The sequence below is a fragment of the Sorghum bicolor genome, chromosome 1 (assembly GCF_000003195.3).
Source record: "Sorghum bicolor cultivar BTx623 chromosome 1, Sorghum_bicolor_NCBIv3, whole genome shotgun sequence".
NCBI classification, from domain to species: domain Eukaryota; kingdom Viridiplantae; phylum Streptophyta; class Magnoliopsida; order Poales; family Poaceae; genus Sorghum; species Sorghum bicolor.
Genome location: NC_012870.2, coordinates 8095952 through 8112933, shown reverse-complemented (window position 1 = coordinate 8112933; position 16982 = coordinate 8095952). Strand labels below are relative to the sequence as shown.

The following is a 16982-nucleotide window of genomic DNA, read 5'->3' as shown; positions in this document are numbered from 1 at the left end:
TGGGTGACTAAAAGAGGTTTTTTGGTCACTTGGTAAGACATATTTTATAGTCCGTGGACCACTTGATTTTTAATATGGTTGATGGTTGCTCGTATGTCCATTTCACAGGATGAATCATTACACCTTTTTTCAGGGGCAAAGAAAGAACATTTAGCCTGTTGTATTATGGTCAGATAACTTTTAGTCAACCCCTTAGCTAGTTGTTAGTTGATTAACCAAATACCCGTAGCTAACAAAAGGTTAATATATAATCCACTCTTACAGATATATGGACCATTTAGCATGTAATCCAAAGTCCACACATCCGTGGGCTTATAATTAGATGGTTAAATTTTAACTAGCAACTATATTTTTTAATTTCAACTAATAGTTAGTCTTATCTGATGTAAACATGATCGACTCTGACTTCAGTCATACTCACTTGCCGATATGAGTTACTCATACCGAACTTGGCAATTTGAGCTAGCTAGTACTTGACTATCTACCAGGGACAGGCTGCGATTGATGTTATCCTACTCACGTAATTAGGCCTTGTCTCTATCAAATTTCCGGCGACAATTGGCACAAACCCTAAACAGAGCAAAGTCAGCGCCCGTACCATGCGACTAATGATACGGCAAATTGATGTATTACGCGGATAGACACCAGGTTAAAGGGGTTTAGCTCATTATTAATAGAGCATTATCTTCTTCCAACTTCCAACCAAGAGAGCAGCAGGCTAGGAAGCCTAGAGACTGTCTAGTCTATTTGCACTTGCCAAAAGTCAAGAGAGAAACAGAGACTACCATATGGGCTATGTCGGGGGCAATCAATACGCCGAGTATGTCAAGTATGGAAATGTTGCACTTGCATGTACATGCACTGCAAGCGACGGGTTGACAGATGCATCGCCGTTTTTTTTTTCCAAAGCCGTGCGCTGCACATACTTTACTAAGGCCTTGATTAAATGCACCTAAAAGTTTAAAAGTTTATAAGATTTTTTATCACATCAAATTTAGACACAAGTATTAAATATATATTAAAAATAACTAATTACACATTTTAACTATAATTTGCGAGACGAATCTTTTAAATCTAGTTAATTTATAATTAAACAATAATTATCAAATACAAATAAAAGTACTATAGTGTCACATTTTAAAAACTTTTAGCATGCGATACAGGTGCATCGCCGTCGCGCAGCTGAACCCGTCCTTGTTGGAGTTTTGGCGTGGAATTCGTCAAAATTTGTGCAAGTTGTCTGGCTGGTCTCAGCTCAGTGGCAAAATCAGGAGTACTCCCTCCCATCTTAGGCCTTGTTTAGTTACTCAAAAAATTTGTAAAATTTTTCAGATTCTCCGTCACATCGAATCTTTAGACATATGCATAGAGTATTAAATATAGATAAAAATAAAAACTAATTGCACAGTTTGGTCGGAATTGACGAGATGAATCTTTTGAGCCTAGTTAGTCCATAATTGGACAATATTTGTCAAATACAAAAGAAAGTGGTACTATTCATATTTTGCAAAAATTTTTGGAAGTAAACATGGCCTTAGAAAGAAAATACTTATAAAATTAGTGTGTGTGTGTGTGTGTGTGTGTATATATATATATATATATATATATATATATATATATATATATGTTGACAATCAGAAGGGAACAGGTATCACCTGTATACAAGCGGCATTGTCCTGCATAACGAAAGTACTGCCACACTTTAGCAACCTGATTATATCAGAGAAGCCAATATTTCAATCAAGTGACCACAACATGTACGTCCCGGTGGATATATATTACAAGTACTGAGTGTATGTACGCGAGGAAGGTCTTGGTCCCGCTTGCGCTTGGAGTTAATTTCTCACGTGATTCTGGTGGAAAAGCACTCCGAACCAAAGACTTACGTTATGTTTTTCCCAGCACTACTTCATTAATACTTTTAATGAAAAAATAATATTTTTCTCTTACAATAAATCAACATCAGCTAATTTTCAACGAAGCGACACATACTTTGATTGTGGCGGATGTGGTATAAGTCGACTAACAAGGATAAAACTCGGGCGCAACAAATGGAAGTTCCTTGTGATAGATCGACAAGGACCTTTTTCTACACCTCAACTGTGTTATGGTTGGAAGAGGAGACACAACCCCCTCTTAGCGCATTGTAACTAGGTTAATGAGGCGGCTCCAAAAACAAAACATTGCCCTGCTTCTTTTCGAAAAATCATGCAGAAAGAACATCACAGTCAAAAAAAAAACTATACACAATGCCACCTGATCAAGCATAACTCTCTGATCATTTCAAGGGAAGAAACACGTCAATTTGTAGTTCTATGGACAACTCTAAATGAAATGATAATTAACCCTGAGCCGAAAGACAAGGTTAACTGGCGTTGGACGTCAGACGGTACCTACTCCACTAAAAGTGTATACGACTGAAGCGAATCTAGCTCTGCTTTTTGAAGCTTTGATTCTTAGCAAATCTAGCTTAGAGCTTAGCAAAACAAAAACAAAAAAAACTTTGAATTGAAGCGTGGCTAAATAAAAACTGTACTACCAAAGAGGGCCCCTGTGCTGATTCTTGGTCTGGGGGCGCCCTGTCGGCCTCGGCTCTATATTCCCTCGCCGGATCGCTGTCACACTGGCATGCATCGCCGTGGCCCCATGGCCCATGGGCAGGCACTAACGGTTGTCTTAACTTCCAGAACCGACCACGACCATGCGCTCCCATGAATGCCAACACCTCGAACCAAAACGGATCGCCCCGGTCCTCTCCAAATCCAATCTGAGACTATCGAAGTCTTGACCAGTCTCATTGCATGTTTCATGGAAGTGTCATGCACATTAAATATGGTGCCACATAAGCAAAATTGCTGACTTGACAGAGTCATTAAATGAAGGAGTTTCATCAGATGAGAGAGGACTTTCATCCCCATAAAACTCTTATGCTTCGGTTACCTAGTCTTGGTAACTGTGTCATGAAACTATGTACTGTTGTGTGCGATGCGAGTGGTGGGCACCCCCGCTCCGATCCTCTTGCATGCAGATTACTACACCCACGGCGAGACGACCGGGCGAGGTCGTGGCGACCCATGTGGGCTCCCCGTGCAACATGGGCGGGGCGCACAACCCGTAGGCCCCGGCCGTCGCCGTCCGGGATCCATCCATCCATCCATCCATCGCGCAGCAAAGCACAGTGTCATGTCGTGCACGACCAGAGCAGAGGCCGGCGGCCGGACACGGCCATTTCCTCCGATCCAGTAGGCCGGCCGCAGCCACACTTGTATAGTATAGCACACCGGTGGGCCGGCCACGGCTAGCTGCCGCGCGAACGAACGAACGTGACGAAGCCTCGTCGAAATCCGCGCGTGATGGCACATACGTACGTACGGTCCCGGCCGGGGACGGGGAGAACCTCCGCGCGGGCCGTTAATTGCGACGACGTACCAACGGACGCGTATAATACTGCGTCAAACGGGGATCATATCATCGGAGCCGGCGGCGCGGCGGTCGGCTAGTTAGCTACGCGACCGACGACACGGGGGGCCAGAGGCACGTACGTAGGCCCGGTGGTGCCGCCCTCGATGCGTGGCCCTCCGTATGGCGCTGCCGGCCGGACGGCGGCCGGGCGCCAGGGGCGCGCGCGGCAGCGTAGTGACACCCAACGTGGTGCTGCGTCCACGGAGCCCGGCCGGGCCTGGCCTCCTCCGCGGCGCGCGATGTGGCTCGTTTGTTCGGGGATGTGGACCGTGCCGTGCCGCGGGCGGGGCGCCGGGGACACGGGGGGTTTCGCCGTGTCAGGAGGGCATCTCGGAGACGGGTAGGGACGACGTCGCGCGGGGCTGCTCGCCCGCCCGTGGACAGCCTCAGGTGCAGGTTCCCCCGCTGTGCCGCCTGCATGCTGTACCGGCGGGCCGGTCGCAGGCACGGCGGATTCCTGACGTGCGGAGGTCACGTACTATGTTCGTTGGTGGTGTTGGGTGCCGCTGCGCTCCATCATCATCATCATCATCATCATCATCATCATCATCATCATCATCATCATCATCCGCTGGGGAAACCTCACAACTGGTGCTCCAACTTGTTCGCATCGCTCGTACGTTGTCAACTTGCCATGACTATGAGAGTTCGGATCATCAGCCATCCCCGGCGCGTCGTCAACATGTTTCCGTGCGTTTGCGGTTCTGCTAGTTGGAGCTCCTTGCCTTCCTGCATGCAGTACACTTTCACAGTTTCACATCAAGATTTGTACCATTCCCGGCATTTATAAGCCGTTCGAGCTGATGTTTATTGACTTAATAACTGCCAAAATAAGCTCCGCCTTGGTCATGTTTACATTGAACTGAAAGAGCCGCTTTGCAACAAAAAAAGAAAGAGCCGCTTTGCAACAAAAAAAGAAAGAGCCGCTTTGCAACAAAAAAAGAAAGAGCCGCTTTGCAACAAGTGAAGCAAAAAAAAAAAAAAGAAGAGGTCGATATGCAGCCTAGATTAGTTTTCGCGGTCCGGGAGAAGACAGCCCAAACCCATGTCCCAGGCCCCATGATTCAATATGGCCGCAAAAGCCCATGTTACTTACCTTTCCTTAGTGGTAAGCCCAGCATTTTTTCCAAAAGGGCCCAGCTCATTTCGGCCGCGAAAGCCCATGTTACTTACCTTTCCTAAGTTTTTTTTTAGGTGAATCTTTAGGCCTTGTTTAGATGTAGTCGGATTCACATCAATTCACATGTGTTGAGGTGGATTGAAGTAGAATTTGAACTAAATTTCACTCTAATCCACGCCAACACAACATCCAAACAAGGCCTTAAGTGGCACCCAACGTCACACACACCCCATGAGCCTTCAGTGTTTCTTTTGTGCTATAATGAAGAAGGTCCACTAGCAGCTAATCTGATCTTTTCTCTTCCCATGTAGGATAAATTGATGGTAGGTGTTAGCTTATAAGTTAGCTAAAATGTCTTCACTAATGAGTGGTGACATTTACCAAAACAATACATCTTTTTACTTTTCTACCTCGAGAACCGGATATTAGGGCCCCCAAAAGTCCACCATGTGACGTTCACCACAAGCTTAACATCCTTCCCATCCAAATCATTCTGCCACTGTTGTGTGTGTGTGTGTGTGTTGCGGTAAAAGAGAGCTCAAGAGTGCTCACAGAACCGAATATTTTATAAAAACTATGTCCACCAGGCTCCTCTTCAGTTTTAACATCGAACACAGCAAAGCTTCAGCGCACCATGTAACTCAACTCAACTGCGATCACAGATGACGCAACCACCACCATGGGTGACCGACCATATCCAGCCTTATACAGCGTGATCTCATCCTGCTATCCGCTGATAAGGTCCCATTTGGTCGAGCTATTCGGAGTCGTTTTGTGTCAAATAGAGTAAAATCAAATAGTTTCACCAATAAAGCTCTCCTAAAAACGTGCTCTCACAAAGCTTTGTGGTGGCTTTTCACGGTTCACCTCATTCTACAATGACGTTGTATGAGAGCATATTTTAATGAACTCTATATGTGAAGCTAGTTTGCCAAACGATTTTACTAAAATGGCTTTAGCTCCACTGATACAATTATTCAATGAGCTTAAGCCCCCAAAAATGACTTCACTAGTGAAGTGGAGCGGTGCCAAACAGAGAATGCAGTTAGAGTCTTCAGATCATAGCCTTTTTACTAATGTTAGGTCTTGTTTAATTCCTGAATTTTTTGGATTTGACTACTGTATTGATAATTAGTATCCAATCATGGACTATTAGGCTCAAAAGATTTGTCTCACAAAATACATACAAATTATATAATTAGTTATTTTTTAATCTATATTTAATGCTCTATGCATGCGTCTAAAGATTCAATATGATTGGACGAAAAGAGATTTCATGCAATTTTGGAATAGCCCAAGATTTTATTTTAGCTGCAGCAAGTATATTTTGTGATGCAAGGAGTGTTGAATGTCACAGCAGCAATTTCGTATGTATTTAATAAAATGGACACTGTAGCATTTTCGTTTGTATTTTATAAATATTGTGCAATCATAGACTAACTAGGCTCAAAAGATTCGTCTCCTAAATTATAGGCAAACTATGTAATTAGTATTTTTTATCTATATTTAATGCTCTATGCATGTGCCGCAAGATTCGATGTGACGAAGAATTTGAAAAGTTTTGTAATTTTTTTTAGAAACTAAACAAGGCATGACTTTGATCTCAAGTTCACATTTGTTATGGCTCGGTGGGAGGGTTCTGCTCGTGATGTTATAGGTCTTGTGTAGATCTGAAATTTTTTTGGATTTCGCTATTGTAGCACTTTCGTTTTTATTTTACAACTAGGTTTAAAAGATTTGTCTCGCGATTTACAGGCAAACTGCACAATTAGTTTTTGTTTCTATATATATTTAATGCTACATGTACGTGTCGTAAGATTCGATTTGACGGGAAATCTTGAAATTTTTTTGTTTTTTTTTTGGAACAAGACCATTGAGAGATGGAGGGTTGAGTGTTCCTCAAGGTAACTTCACTCATCGCTGCCTACTTGTAATCCAATACAACACTGTTCTTGTAGGGAAATTCTAGTGGATGTCGGTTATATTTGTAGAACTTACGGACCATGTGTAATATTTGTATTATGGATACTAGGTGAGATTATGTACTGTTGTTGCAACTCTGATTTTTTTTATTTTTAATCTAAATTCGAAACATATTTTAAATTTGATCCGAGTTCAAAAATATTTTTAAAAACTAGGCCTTTTGGCTCCGCCACCATGCATGGAGGGGCAAATGAACTGTATCCCGTCATATATGGCGGTGGCCGGTAGGATATACTCCCTCCGTTCCAAATTATAAGTCATTCCAAGAATCTTGGAGAGTCAAAGCATTTTCAAGTTTGACCAAAAATATAAAGAGAAATATAAAGATTTATGTCATAAAATAGGTACACTATGAAAATATAACTAACAAAGAATCTAATGATACTTGGTTGGTACCAAAAATGTTATTATTTTGCTATATAAATTTGGTCAAACTTGAAAAACTTTGACTCTCCAAGATTCTTAAAATGACTTATAATTTGGGACGGAGGGAGTAGCTGGTAGCCCACTACGGATCATGGCAGGTTAGTCATACCCAGCCCCTCATCATGGCGGGGTATGTGGAGGCCCACCAAAAGCTGCCGCCGCTGCTGCATTGGTGCATGCGAAAAAATTTTATGATACCGTAGCATTTTCGTTTGTTTATGATAATTATTGTCTAACAATAGACTAATTAGGTTTAAAATATTCGCCTTGTAAGTTTTAACTAAATTATGTAATTAGTTTTTATTTTCGTCTATGTTTAATACTTAATGCATGCATTAAAAATTTGATGTAACGAAAAATCTTAAAAAATATTGAGTTTTAGGGTCGACGTGATTTCCCGTTCCGCCACCTATCGTGATGGGACTTTGGCTACTCCACCAGTGCTACTGTGCTGAAGAGTACTGGTTCCAAATTTTTTTTGAAAATCGATACGGTAGTATTTTCGTTTGTATTTGATAAATATTGTTTAATCATAGACTAAATAGGCTTAAAAGATTCATCTCGTCAATTTTGACCAAACTTTGCAATTAGTTTTTATTTTCGTTTATATTTAATACTTTATGCATGCGTTTAAAGATTCAATGTGATTGGAAATCTGAAAAATTTTGTAAAATCTTTTGAGAACCAAACAAGGCCGCATCGCCTGCTGGGCATCGCCTGCTGCTGCAGCTGGTCTACGGCCTTGTTGAGTTTCTTTGAAAAACCTAAAATTTTTTAAAATTTTTTGTCATATTAAATCTTTAGACACGTATAAAATTATTAAATATAAATAAAAATAAAAATTAATTATACAGTTTATCTGTAATTTGTAAGACAAATATTTTAAGTCTAATTAGTTGATAATTGTACAATATCTGTCACATACAAACGAAAGTGGTACAGTGATCGTTGCATAAAAAAATTTGGAACTAAACAAGGCCGTACATTGCCTACGGCTACTGCTCCATGCTGCTACCATGTAGCTGAAAGCATATGAAAAGTTGCCTGGTCTTTCTCCAGAACCATGATTACTTTCTTTTCTACTCGTTTCTCCAATTGAACTATACTTAATATACTGAATGATACTCTATGTAAATGAACAATACCCCGCCATGATGGGCGGTGGGGTTGCCTAACCCGCTATGATGGGTGGCAGGGTACACTTTGCCACGTACCCTGCCACGTCAGCAGCCCCCGGAGGCGCTATGACAGGTGGCAGCTATACCCCGCCGCCATGCATGGCGGGGTACAGTTCATTTGTCCCGCCATACATTGTGGCAGAACCAAACATATTAGTTTTGAAAATATTTTGGAAACCAGGTGAAATATATGTTAAATTTAGGCTAAAAAATCCAACTCTCACTCTAAGTTCCTTGCTAACCCATCAAGACAAACAAACACAGTCTACTAAAAAGCTGCCCACTTGGGAAGAATGACTAAATAACCTATTGGCGGAACTGTTAAGCCTACTCTTACCTATCCTGGTTTGGCTGGTCCATACAAACTAGCAACGTCTAGGCAAACAAACATGTCCTTTATGAAGAAGGAAGGCCCTACAACATTAACATAGAAGGAATAACTATTTATGTAACTTGATAATTGAGAGGTAGTTGAAAACACTGCCCGCCACCCTAGATAACATAGAAGGCCTTGTTTAGTTCCGAAAAGATTTCGGATTTCGATACTGTAGCACTTTCGTTTGTTTGTGACAAATATTATCTAATTATAGACTAACTAGGATCAAAAGATTTGTCTCGCGATTTTCAGCTAAACTGTGTAATTAGTTTTTGCTTTCGTTTATATTTAATGCTTCATGCATGTGCCGTAAGATTCGATATGACGGGGAATCTTGAAAACTTTTTGCTTTTTGGGGTGAACTAAACAAGGCCTAGGCCTTGTTTAGTTTCGAAAAGTGAAAAGTTTTCGGTACTGTAGCACTTTCGTTTGTTTGTGACAAATATTATCCAATCATAGACTAACTAAGATCAAAAGATTCGTCTCGTGATTTACAGCTAAACTGTGTAATTAGTTTTTGTTTTCGTATGTTTCATGCATGTGCCATAAGATTCAATGTGACGGAAAATCTTAAAAACTTTTTGATTTTCAGGATGAACTAAACAAGGCCCTAGTCCACTAGGAAGCTACCCAGTTGGGAAGAATGACCAAACAACGTGTTGTAGGAACTGTTTGGGCCTGCTCTTACCTACCCTAGTAGGGATGGTCCATAAAGGTTGACAACATCCAACAAACAAACACGCCCGTTATAAAAGAAGGAAGGCCCTAGAGCCTTAGGCCTTGTTTAGTTACCAAAAAATTTTGCAAAATTTTTCAGATTTCTCGTCACATCGAACCTTTAGACATATACATGGAGTATTAAATATAGATGAAAATAAAAACTAATTGCACAGTTTGGTCGGAATTAACGAGACGAATCTTTTGAATCTAGATAGTCCATAATTGGACAATATTTGTCAAATACAAATGAAAGTGCTACTATTCATATTTTGCAAAAAAAATTTGGAAGTAAACAAGGCCTTAGCATGGTAGAAACCTAATAGAGGCCTTGTTCAGTTCGCGAAAATTTTTGGTTTTGGCTACTGTAGCACTTTCGTTTGTTTGTGACAATTATTATCCAATTATGGAGTAACTAGGCTCAAAAGATTCGTCTCGCAAATTACAGATAAACTGTGCAATTAGTTTTTATTTTCATCTACATTTAATGCTTCATGCATGTGTATAAAGATTCGATGTGACGGGGAATCTTGAAAATTTTTGGAAACTAAACAAGGCCAGAAATGGAAGGATCAAATAACATTTACGTGCTTTGAGATTTTGCAGGTCTCTTTGGATGCGCCAACTAAATTTTAGCTGGCTAAATTTAGTTGTTAGGCATTCAAACATCTGACCAACTAAAGTTAGACTAACTAGACTTAAAAGATTCATCTCGCGATTTATAGGCAAACTATAGAATTAATTTTTGTTTCCGTTTATATTTAATGTTTTATGCATGTACCGTAAGATTCAATTTGATGAAAAATCTTTAAAAAATTTTGGTTTAGGGTGAACCAGACGAGGCCTGATTTTGTGTAGCGGTGGAGTTACAGCGCAAAAGACCATACGTCGTGGCATGGGCGCATGGCAAGGCGATACAGTGGTAAACTGGTAACCCTATTGACCAGAGTCAGAGACAGGACGCATAGTACTTGAAGATGATACGCACGATATCCTGTGCTAAATGGTTAATCTCGTTTTTATTCGATAAAAATTATCCAATTATAAAGTAATTAGGTTTAAAAGATTCATCTCGTAATTTACAGGTAAATTGTGCAATTAGTTTTTATTTTTGTCTATATTTAATACTCCATGCATGTGGCGTAAGATTCGATATGACGAAAAATCTTGAAAAAGATTTTGGTTTTTAGGGTGAACTTAGATATTCATGGGTTGGTACACGACAAAGGCAATGTGGTCACGTGGACTCATATTCAAGCCTTCTTTAGCTATTGGGGTAAAAAGTTTTTGTGTATTGTAGTACTTTTATTGATATTTGATAATTATTGTCCAATCATAGACTAAATAGGTTTAAAATATTTACCTCGCCAATTAGAGACAAAATATACAATTAATTATTTTTTATCTATATTTAATGTTCTATACATGTATCGTAAGATTTGATGTGACGGGAAATTTTGAAAAAAGTTTTTTTTGATTTTAGATGAAACTAAATAAGGCCTTAGTTCTCATAAAAAAACTTTTCGTCTAAGCATATCAAATGTTTGGACACATGCGTAAAGCACTAAATATAGATTAAAAAATAACTAATTGTATAGTTTGTATGTATTTTGCCAAATAAATCTTTTAAACCTAATTAATATGTGATTGGATATTAATTGTTATAGTTACAAATATACTATAGTTACAAATACCTTTTTTCTGGAATTAAACAAGGCCTTAACCGCACACAAGATGACCTGTGCAGCCCAAGCCCAAGTGCCCAATCCTGGTGTAAGTTGGTGTCGCCACCGTAAAATATTTTTATTTATCTCTTCTCTATTCTATTGTGGTTAAATCTAACTACGGTCTTGTTTAGATACAAATTTTTTTTGCATTTCGCTACTGTATCACTTTCGTTTGTTTGTGACAAATATTGTCCAATCATAGATTAACTAGGGTCAAAATATTCGTCTTACGATTTACAGACATACTGTGTAATTAGTTTTTGTTTTTATCTATATTTAGTGCTTCATGTATGTGCCGCAAGATTTGATGTGACGGAGAATCTTCAAAACTTTTTGGATTTCGGTACGAAAAGATTTCGGATTTCGGTACTGTAGCACTTTCGTTTGTTTGTGGCAAATATTGTCCAATTATAGAATAACTAGGATCAAAAGATTCGTCTCGTAATTTACAGACAAACTGTGTAATTAGTTTTTGTTTTCGTCTATATATAAAGTTTTATGCATGCGCCGCAAGAATCGATATGACGGGAAATCTTGAAAAACTTTTTAGTTTTTGGGGTGAACTAAACAAGGCCTACAATGAAAGACTAAGGAGAATGACAGAAAGAAAAAGCAAGACACAAGAATAAAGAAGTTTCTTAGCTCTAGCTACAATATTAATATTGGTCGTCGTTCGTTAGACATTTGTTCTCAAGCCTTTTACCGAGTGCTTGCCTGCATAGTCATTCATACTACAAAGCATTGTACATGTTTAGGCCTTGTTTATATACACCCAAAAACCCAAAAGTTTACCAGATTCTCTATCACGTCGAATCTTGCGGCACATGTATGAAGTATTAAATATAGATAAAAAGAATAACTAATTGCACAATTTACCTGTAAATCACGAGACGAATCTTTTAAGCCTAGTTACTTTATAATTAGATAATATTTGTTAATAAAAACGAAAATGCTAGAGTGGCAAAATCTAAAAACTTTTTGCATGTAAACAAGGCCTTAGTTTTAAGATATAGAACTATTCATAACATGAGTATAATTTAGAGGGTGTTTGGCACTGCTCTACGAACTCTGCTCTACAAACTCCATTATGGAGCAGCTCCAAAAAAAACTGGAGTTCGTGGAGTACCTCTTTAGGTACTCTCACAACTCCACCCTTTTTTATCGAACTGAATGCGTAGAGCTGAAATGCTAAAAAACATGGAGCGGAGCTGAAAAGTGTGGAGCAGAGCAGTCCCAAACACCTCTTTAGATAAAAACTATTTTTTAAATATTTATATAATCTAGAGTTCTTGTATTTAATATAATTCTTCTTCCGTTGAAATTTTGAATAAAACCCCGTGTGAGTGCTTGCATGCGAAATCGGCATTGGCAGTCTGCCAGCCTGGACCCGCCGTCCACGGATCGGCAGTTGCCAAAAATTTGGGAGGGGAAACCAAAAAGAAAAACCCGCCCGCCCGGCGCCCGCAAACAACGCCCGCCCGCCCCGCTCGCCGCGCCGCTCCCGCAGTCCCGCTCGGAGGTTGCCCAAAATTTCGCGAGGGAAGCCGAAAAGACGCCGCGGGGGAAGCCCAAAAATTTCCACTGCCGCCTTCTCGCCTTCCTTTAAAACCGCTACACCTCCGCCACCAATTTCCGACGCCGCGGCATTGCGCCTGATTTTCTTCTACTACCCCGCCGCGCCGTGACATTGCGCCCGAATCCCGATTCGATTTTTTCTACTACCCCGCCCGGCCTCGCCGCGCCACTGCGTATCGCCATGGTGTCCACCGTCGTCGTCCGCCGCAAGCGCTCCCGCTCGCCGCCTCACGGTTTCGATTCCGGGCGACGCACGCGCCCGCGCCCGCGCTCCACGCCGTCCTCCCCCGACGTCGCCCGCAAGCGCTCCCGGTCGCCGCCACACTGTTCCGACCGCGAGGGCCCCAAGCGCCCGCGCCTCGTGCCGTCCTCCGCCGACGTCGGTCGCAAGCGCCCCGGGCCTTCGTCGTGCGGTTTCGACTCCGCGCCCTGCAAGCGCGCGCGCCCGACGATGGAGGTGGAGCCGACGGGAGAGGGCGAGGCCGCCGCCGCGGCGGCGGCAGCACTGCCCGACGACATGCTCCTGGAGGTCTTTAAGCGGCTGCCGCCCCCGCGCGACGTCGTCCGCTGCGCCGCGGTGTGTCGCCGCTGGCGTCGCGTCGTCTCCGGCGCCGGAGCGGCGTGTCTCCCCAGGCCGCCTACCCATTTCGGCTTCTTCCGCAACTACGGCCCGTCGCCGCTGCCCCCGTTCGTGCCCACCGCAGGCCTCTCCCTCGACATCGGTTTTCTCCCGGTTCCGCCCGCGTGCGGCGCGGTCCTCGTCGACGCCCGCAACCGGCGACTGCTCCTGCGGGAGCTCGGCCCTGTCTACCCTCGCGAACTCAGGCTCCTCGTCTGCAGCCCGCTGGAGAAGATGTACGTTCGGGTGCCGCCCCTCTTCATCGCCGGGCACAGGGTGGCGTGCTGCGTGCTCGTCCCCGGGGAAGGCGTCGCGTTCCGCGTCGTGGTTGTCCTCTTCGGCACCGACCCGAATCACTTCGAGGTTCTGATCTACTCATCGGTATCCTCCGCTTGGGAGTCTGCCACCGGACCGGTTCACCGGAACCTGGTCCCCCGTCAAGGCCCATCAGTCGTCGTCGGCGATGTCATGTACAAACTGCAGGCCGAAGACAAGTACATCATGGTTGTCGACGTGGTCAAGATGACGCTGTCGGCGGTGTCCCTTCCTGATGCCAGAACGCTCCTCTACGCCGGTAACCACTGGATTGGCAAGACTCTGGACGGCCGGCTCTGTTTCTTCGTGATCAGGGAGCAGCTCACTCTAGTCACCTGGGTTCTCCAAGCATCTGGGAAGTGGGTGGAGCAGCAACCCGTGGACCTGCGCGCGCTGATGCACCCGGCGTTTGTTGGTGACCTCGCCCACATGAAGCTCTCGGCGAAGATGTCGGACCAGCTCCGTGGCTTCAAACTTGTGAGCTTCGCCGCGTTCTGTGAGGGTACAGGCACGCTGTTCTTTGTCATGGCAGATTGGGTTGTGATGCTCGACCCCAGGACGGGGAGATTGCTGCGGCTGTGGCGTAACACTGACGACTCGAGGCCATTGGGTGATGTGTATCCGTGTGAGATGCTGCAGTGGCCGCCGGTGCTCAAGAACTTTGGCGGGTCTGATGAGGCAGGAGGTGTTTGAAATTCGGGTTAGTGCGTCGTGTTTATCGTGATTTGACTAGAAAAGTGGTGTGCCATTAGTGCGACATATGGTTTCGCTCATGTGGCCGTGTGTTGTGCTGATAAAATCCATTGTGTGTGAACTGAATTCGATTCAGAATACATAAAGGATTAGTTTAATGAATTCCATGTTAATGGTTTGCCATCAAATTTTGTTGTTCTGCAGCCTGCGCAACAGTTTACTTTTTCTTCTTCGCATTTTGCAAACTGAAGCGTGAAAACGATACACTACTTTTACATGGCCTCTCCAATTTTGCTGTGCAAATTTAGGAACAGCGTTCCGGTATCTCAAATTTCAATCAAGGCCTTGTTTAGTTCCAAAAAGATTTCGGATTTCGGTACTGTAGCACTTTCGTTTGTTTGTGATAAATATCATCTAATTATAAACTAACTAGAATCAAAAGATTCGTCTCGTGATTTACAGCTAAACTGTGTAATTAGTTTTTGCTTTCGTCTATATTTAATGCTTCATGCATGTGACGCAAGATTTGATGTGACGGGAAATCTTGAAAACTTTTTACTTTTTCGGGTGAACTAAACATGGCCCAAGTCTCCTGGAGTTTGAAATTTAACTGTTACATGCTTTCTTGTGCTAATTTTCCATATTAGTCACGGGCAACTATATGACTAACTCTGGTCCTATATAATGATGTGATGTAACTTTTTGAAATGATCCTAATGTATACAACGGAGTAGTGAAAGAGATGAAAGAGGAGCTGTTGTTTATCTTATAGAATATAGGATTGGATTCTATGCAAAGGAGCATGTTTTCTATGGATTTGAATCTGCAAGGTGTCCCATTGTGGAAGACTGTCTTGGTTTTCCCTCCACATTATTGATATTCATATCTTCTTTAGGCATGGCAGGTTAGTGTGATATTCACACCTTTTTAAATGTATGTATTTACAATCCCTGCTAAGCTAGATCGCTGTTTTATATTATTCTGATTTAAATGCATTTGTTGCTTGACAAACCTCTCCTAGTATTTCATTGGATGGAAACTTTACACCGTGATGGCCTTTCAAAAAAAACTTATCACCATGATGTGTTGGTCATGTTGTTCTGAACTTCTGATACCCTGTCTTTTTAGGAATCTGGAGGGGCTTTAGTCCCAACAGTAAGATTGTTAAATTAGAAAACAAAGAGAGAGAACAATCTTACAACAGAAACAAGGAAAAAAGTTAAGGGAACTAAGGGGTCCGAGAAAAGAATTCAAGATACAAAAAACGATTGATACCATGTTTTTCAATTGTGAAAGTGTTATTTTAAGTTCTATGAAAATTTACAAGAATTTACTTATGTTTCCATTACACGAAACTTTTATTTGATTATATGCAGATGTTGGTGTGGGTGCCCATATCTTTTCTACTTTGGCAAAATTAGGACAATTCAATTGGGGTACACAGATGCTAAAGGAAGCGTCTTGCAAGATGCCCAGAAGGCAAGGATTTCATATTCATTGCAACAAATGGGCTATAACTGTAATTTGTAAGCCTCCTGTTAAGAACTGTTTTCGTGCAGAAAGGAATGAAGGCTGCTTTGACAACATATTTTGAGCTTAAAAATGTATTTATGTAGAAATGATCCACACTGGCAACTACTCACTTCTGATTATTTTTCATGCATCTCCAGGCTGTTTGAGTTGGCGATGAGTTATTGAGATCTCTTGCAGATAAAGTCTCGAGCACTTTCAGTGCTAACAGGACCTGCAGTTTGATTGTGAGGCTCGTGTTATCCACACTGGATTGCGCAACATCAGCATACTCAAACATTTTCTTTGCTTCCGTTTAAAAAAAAAGATTTTCTTTGCCGATATTGCCAAAAGGCTGATGTTGGATTCCGAGAACCTGCTTACGCTGAAAGCGCTAAGGCCATCAGGGATGGGGCCATTGATGCCACCATTTTGAACTGTGTCTTCTTAGACTGGTGCAGATAGCTCCCAACTCCAGGATTGCGTTTTGCTTGGACATGGGGAATTGGAGCCACTAATGCTCTGCACTTCACCCCCTTTGTTTCTGTTTTCAGCTTGGAAAATTTGCAGCCGGGAAAAGTTTAGTGAAGTCTCTCATTTGTTAGTTCATAAATTCAGACTATCTCACAATACTTCTAATGATCATCTAGTGCATCTAATGGTACCTAAGGGCGTTAATTTATTTATAGGTAATGTTTTCCTCGCTGCTTGGCTCCGGTTTGTGTGAATCTGTATGTATAGAAGCTTAAGAAGCTTTAAAGAAATTCAGTTCAACCACTGAGCATATGGGGATGTAGCTCAGATGGTAGAGCGCTCGCTTAGCATGCGAGAGGTACGGGGATCGATACCCCGCATCTCCATTATAATTTTGTTACCTTTTTTTTTTATTTTTTTTATTTTTGTTATTTTTTTTGTTTGTACCCCGCATCTCCAATTATTTTTTGTTACCTTCTTTTATCTTTTTCCTTTTTTATTTTTTATCCAATATATTTTTTGTTACCTTCTTTTATTTTTCCCTTTTTTTATTTTGTGTTGCTTTGTTTTTGTTTGTTGCCTTCTTTTATTCTTTTTTCCTTTTTAATTTTTTTGTTGCTTTCTCCTTTCTATTTATGCCCCCTTCTTTATTTTTTTATTTGTTCCCTCTCGTCTGTCCATAATCTCATTTCCAACTTCTTCTTTTTTTCCCTTTTTTATTCTTTGTTGCTTTCTTTTTGTTTTCTCCTTTCTATTTATGCCCCCTTCTCTTATTTTTTTTCCTTTTTTTATTTGTTTCCCCTGTCTG

At 41.8% G+C, this 16982-nt stretch overlaps 1 protein-coding gene and 1 non-coding gene across 2 annotated transcripts; both read left to right on the top strand.

Moving 5' to 3' along the window:
* LOC8059966 lies at positions 12635-14379 on the top strand. The gene has a single exon (XM_002466486.2). The coding sequence runs from the start codon at positions 12746-12748 to the stop codon at positions 14189-14191; it is 1446 nt and encodes a 481-aa protein (XP_002466531.1). The 5' UTR covers positions 12635-12745; the 3' UTR covers positions 14192-14379.
* On the top strand, positions 16488-16560 carry TRNAA-AGC. Its single transcript has one exon. It is a non-coding gene; the product is annotated as a tRNA-Ala (tRNA).

Bases quoted from the DNA above. Each gene is read 5' to 3' on its own strand.
- LOC8059966 (XM_002466486.2), top strand. From the start codon at position 12,746: ATGGTGTCCACCGTCGTCGTCCGCCGCAAGCGCTCCCGCTCGCCGCCT.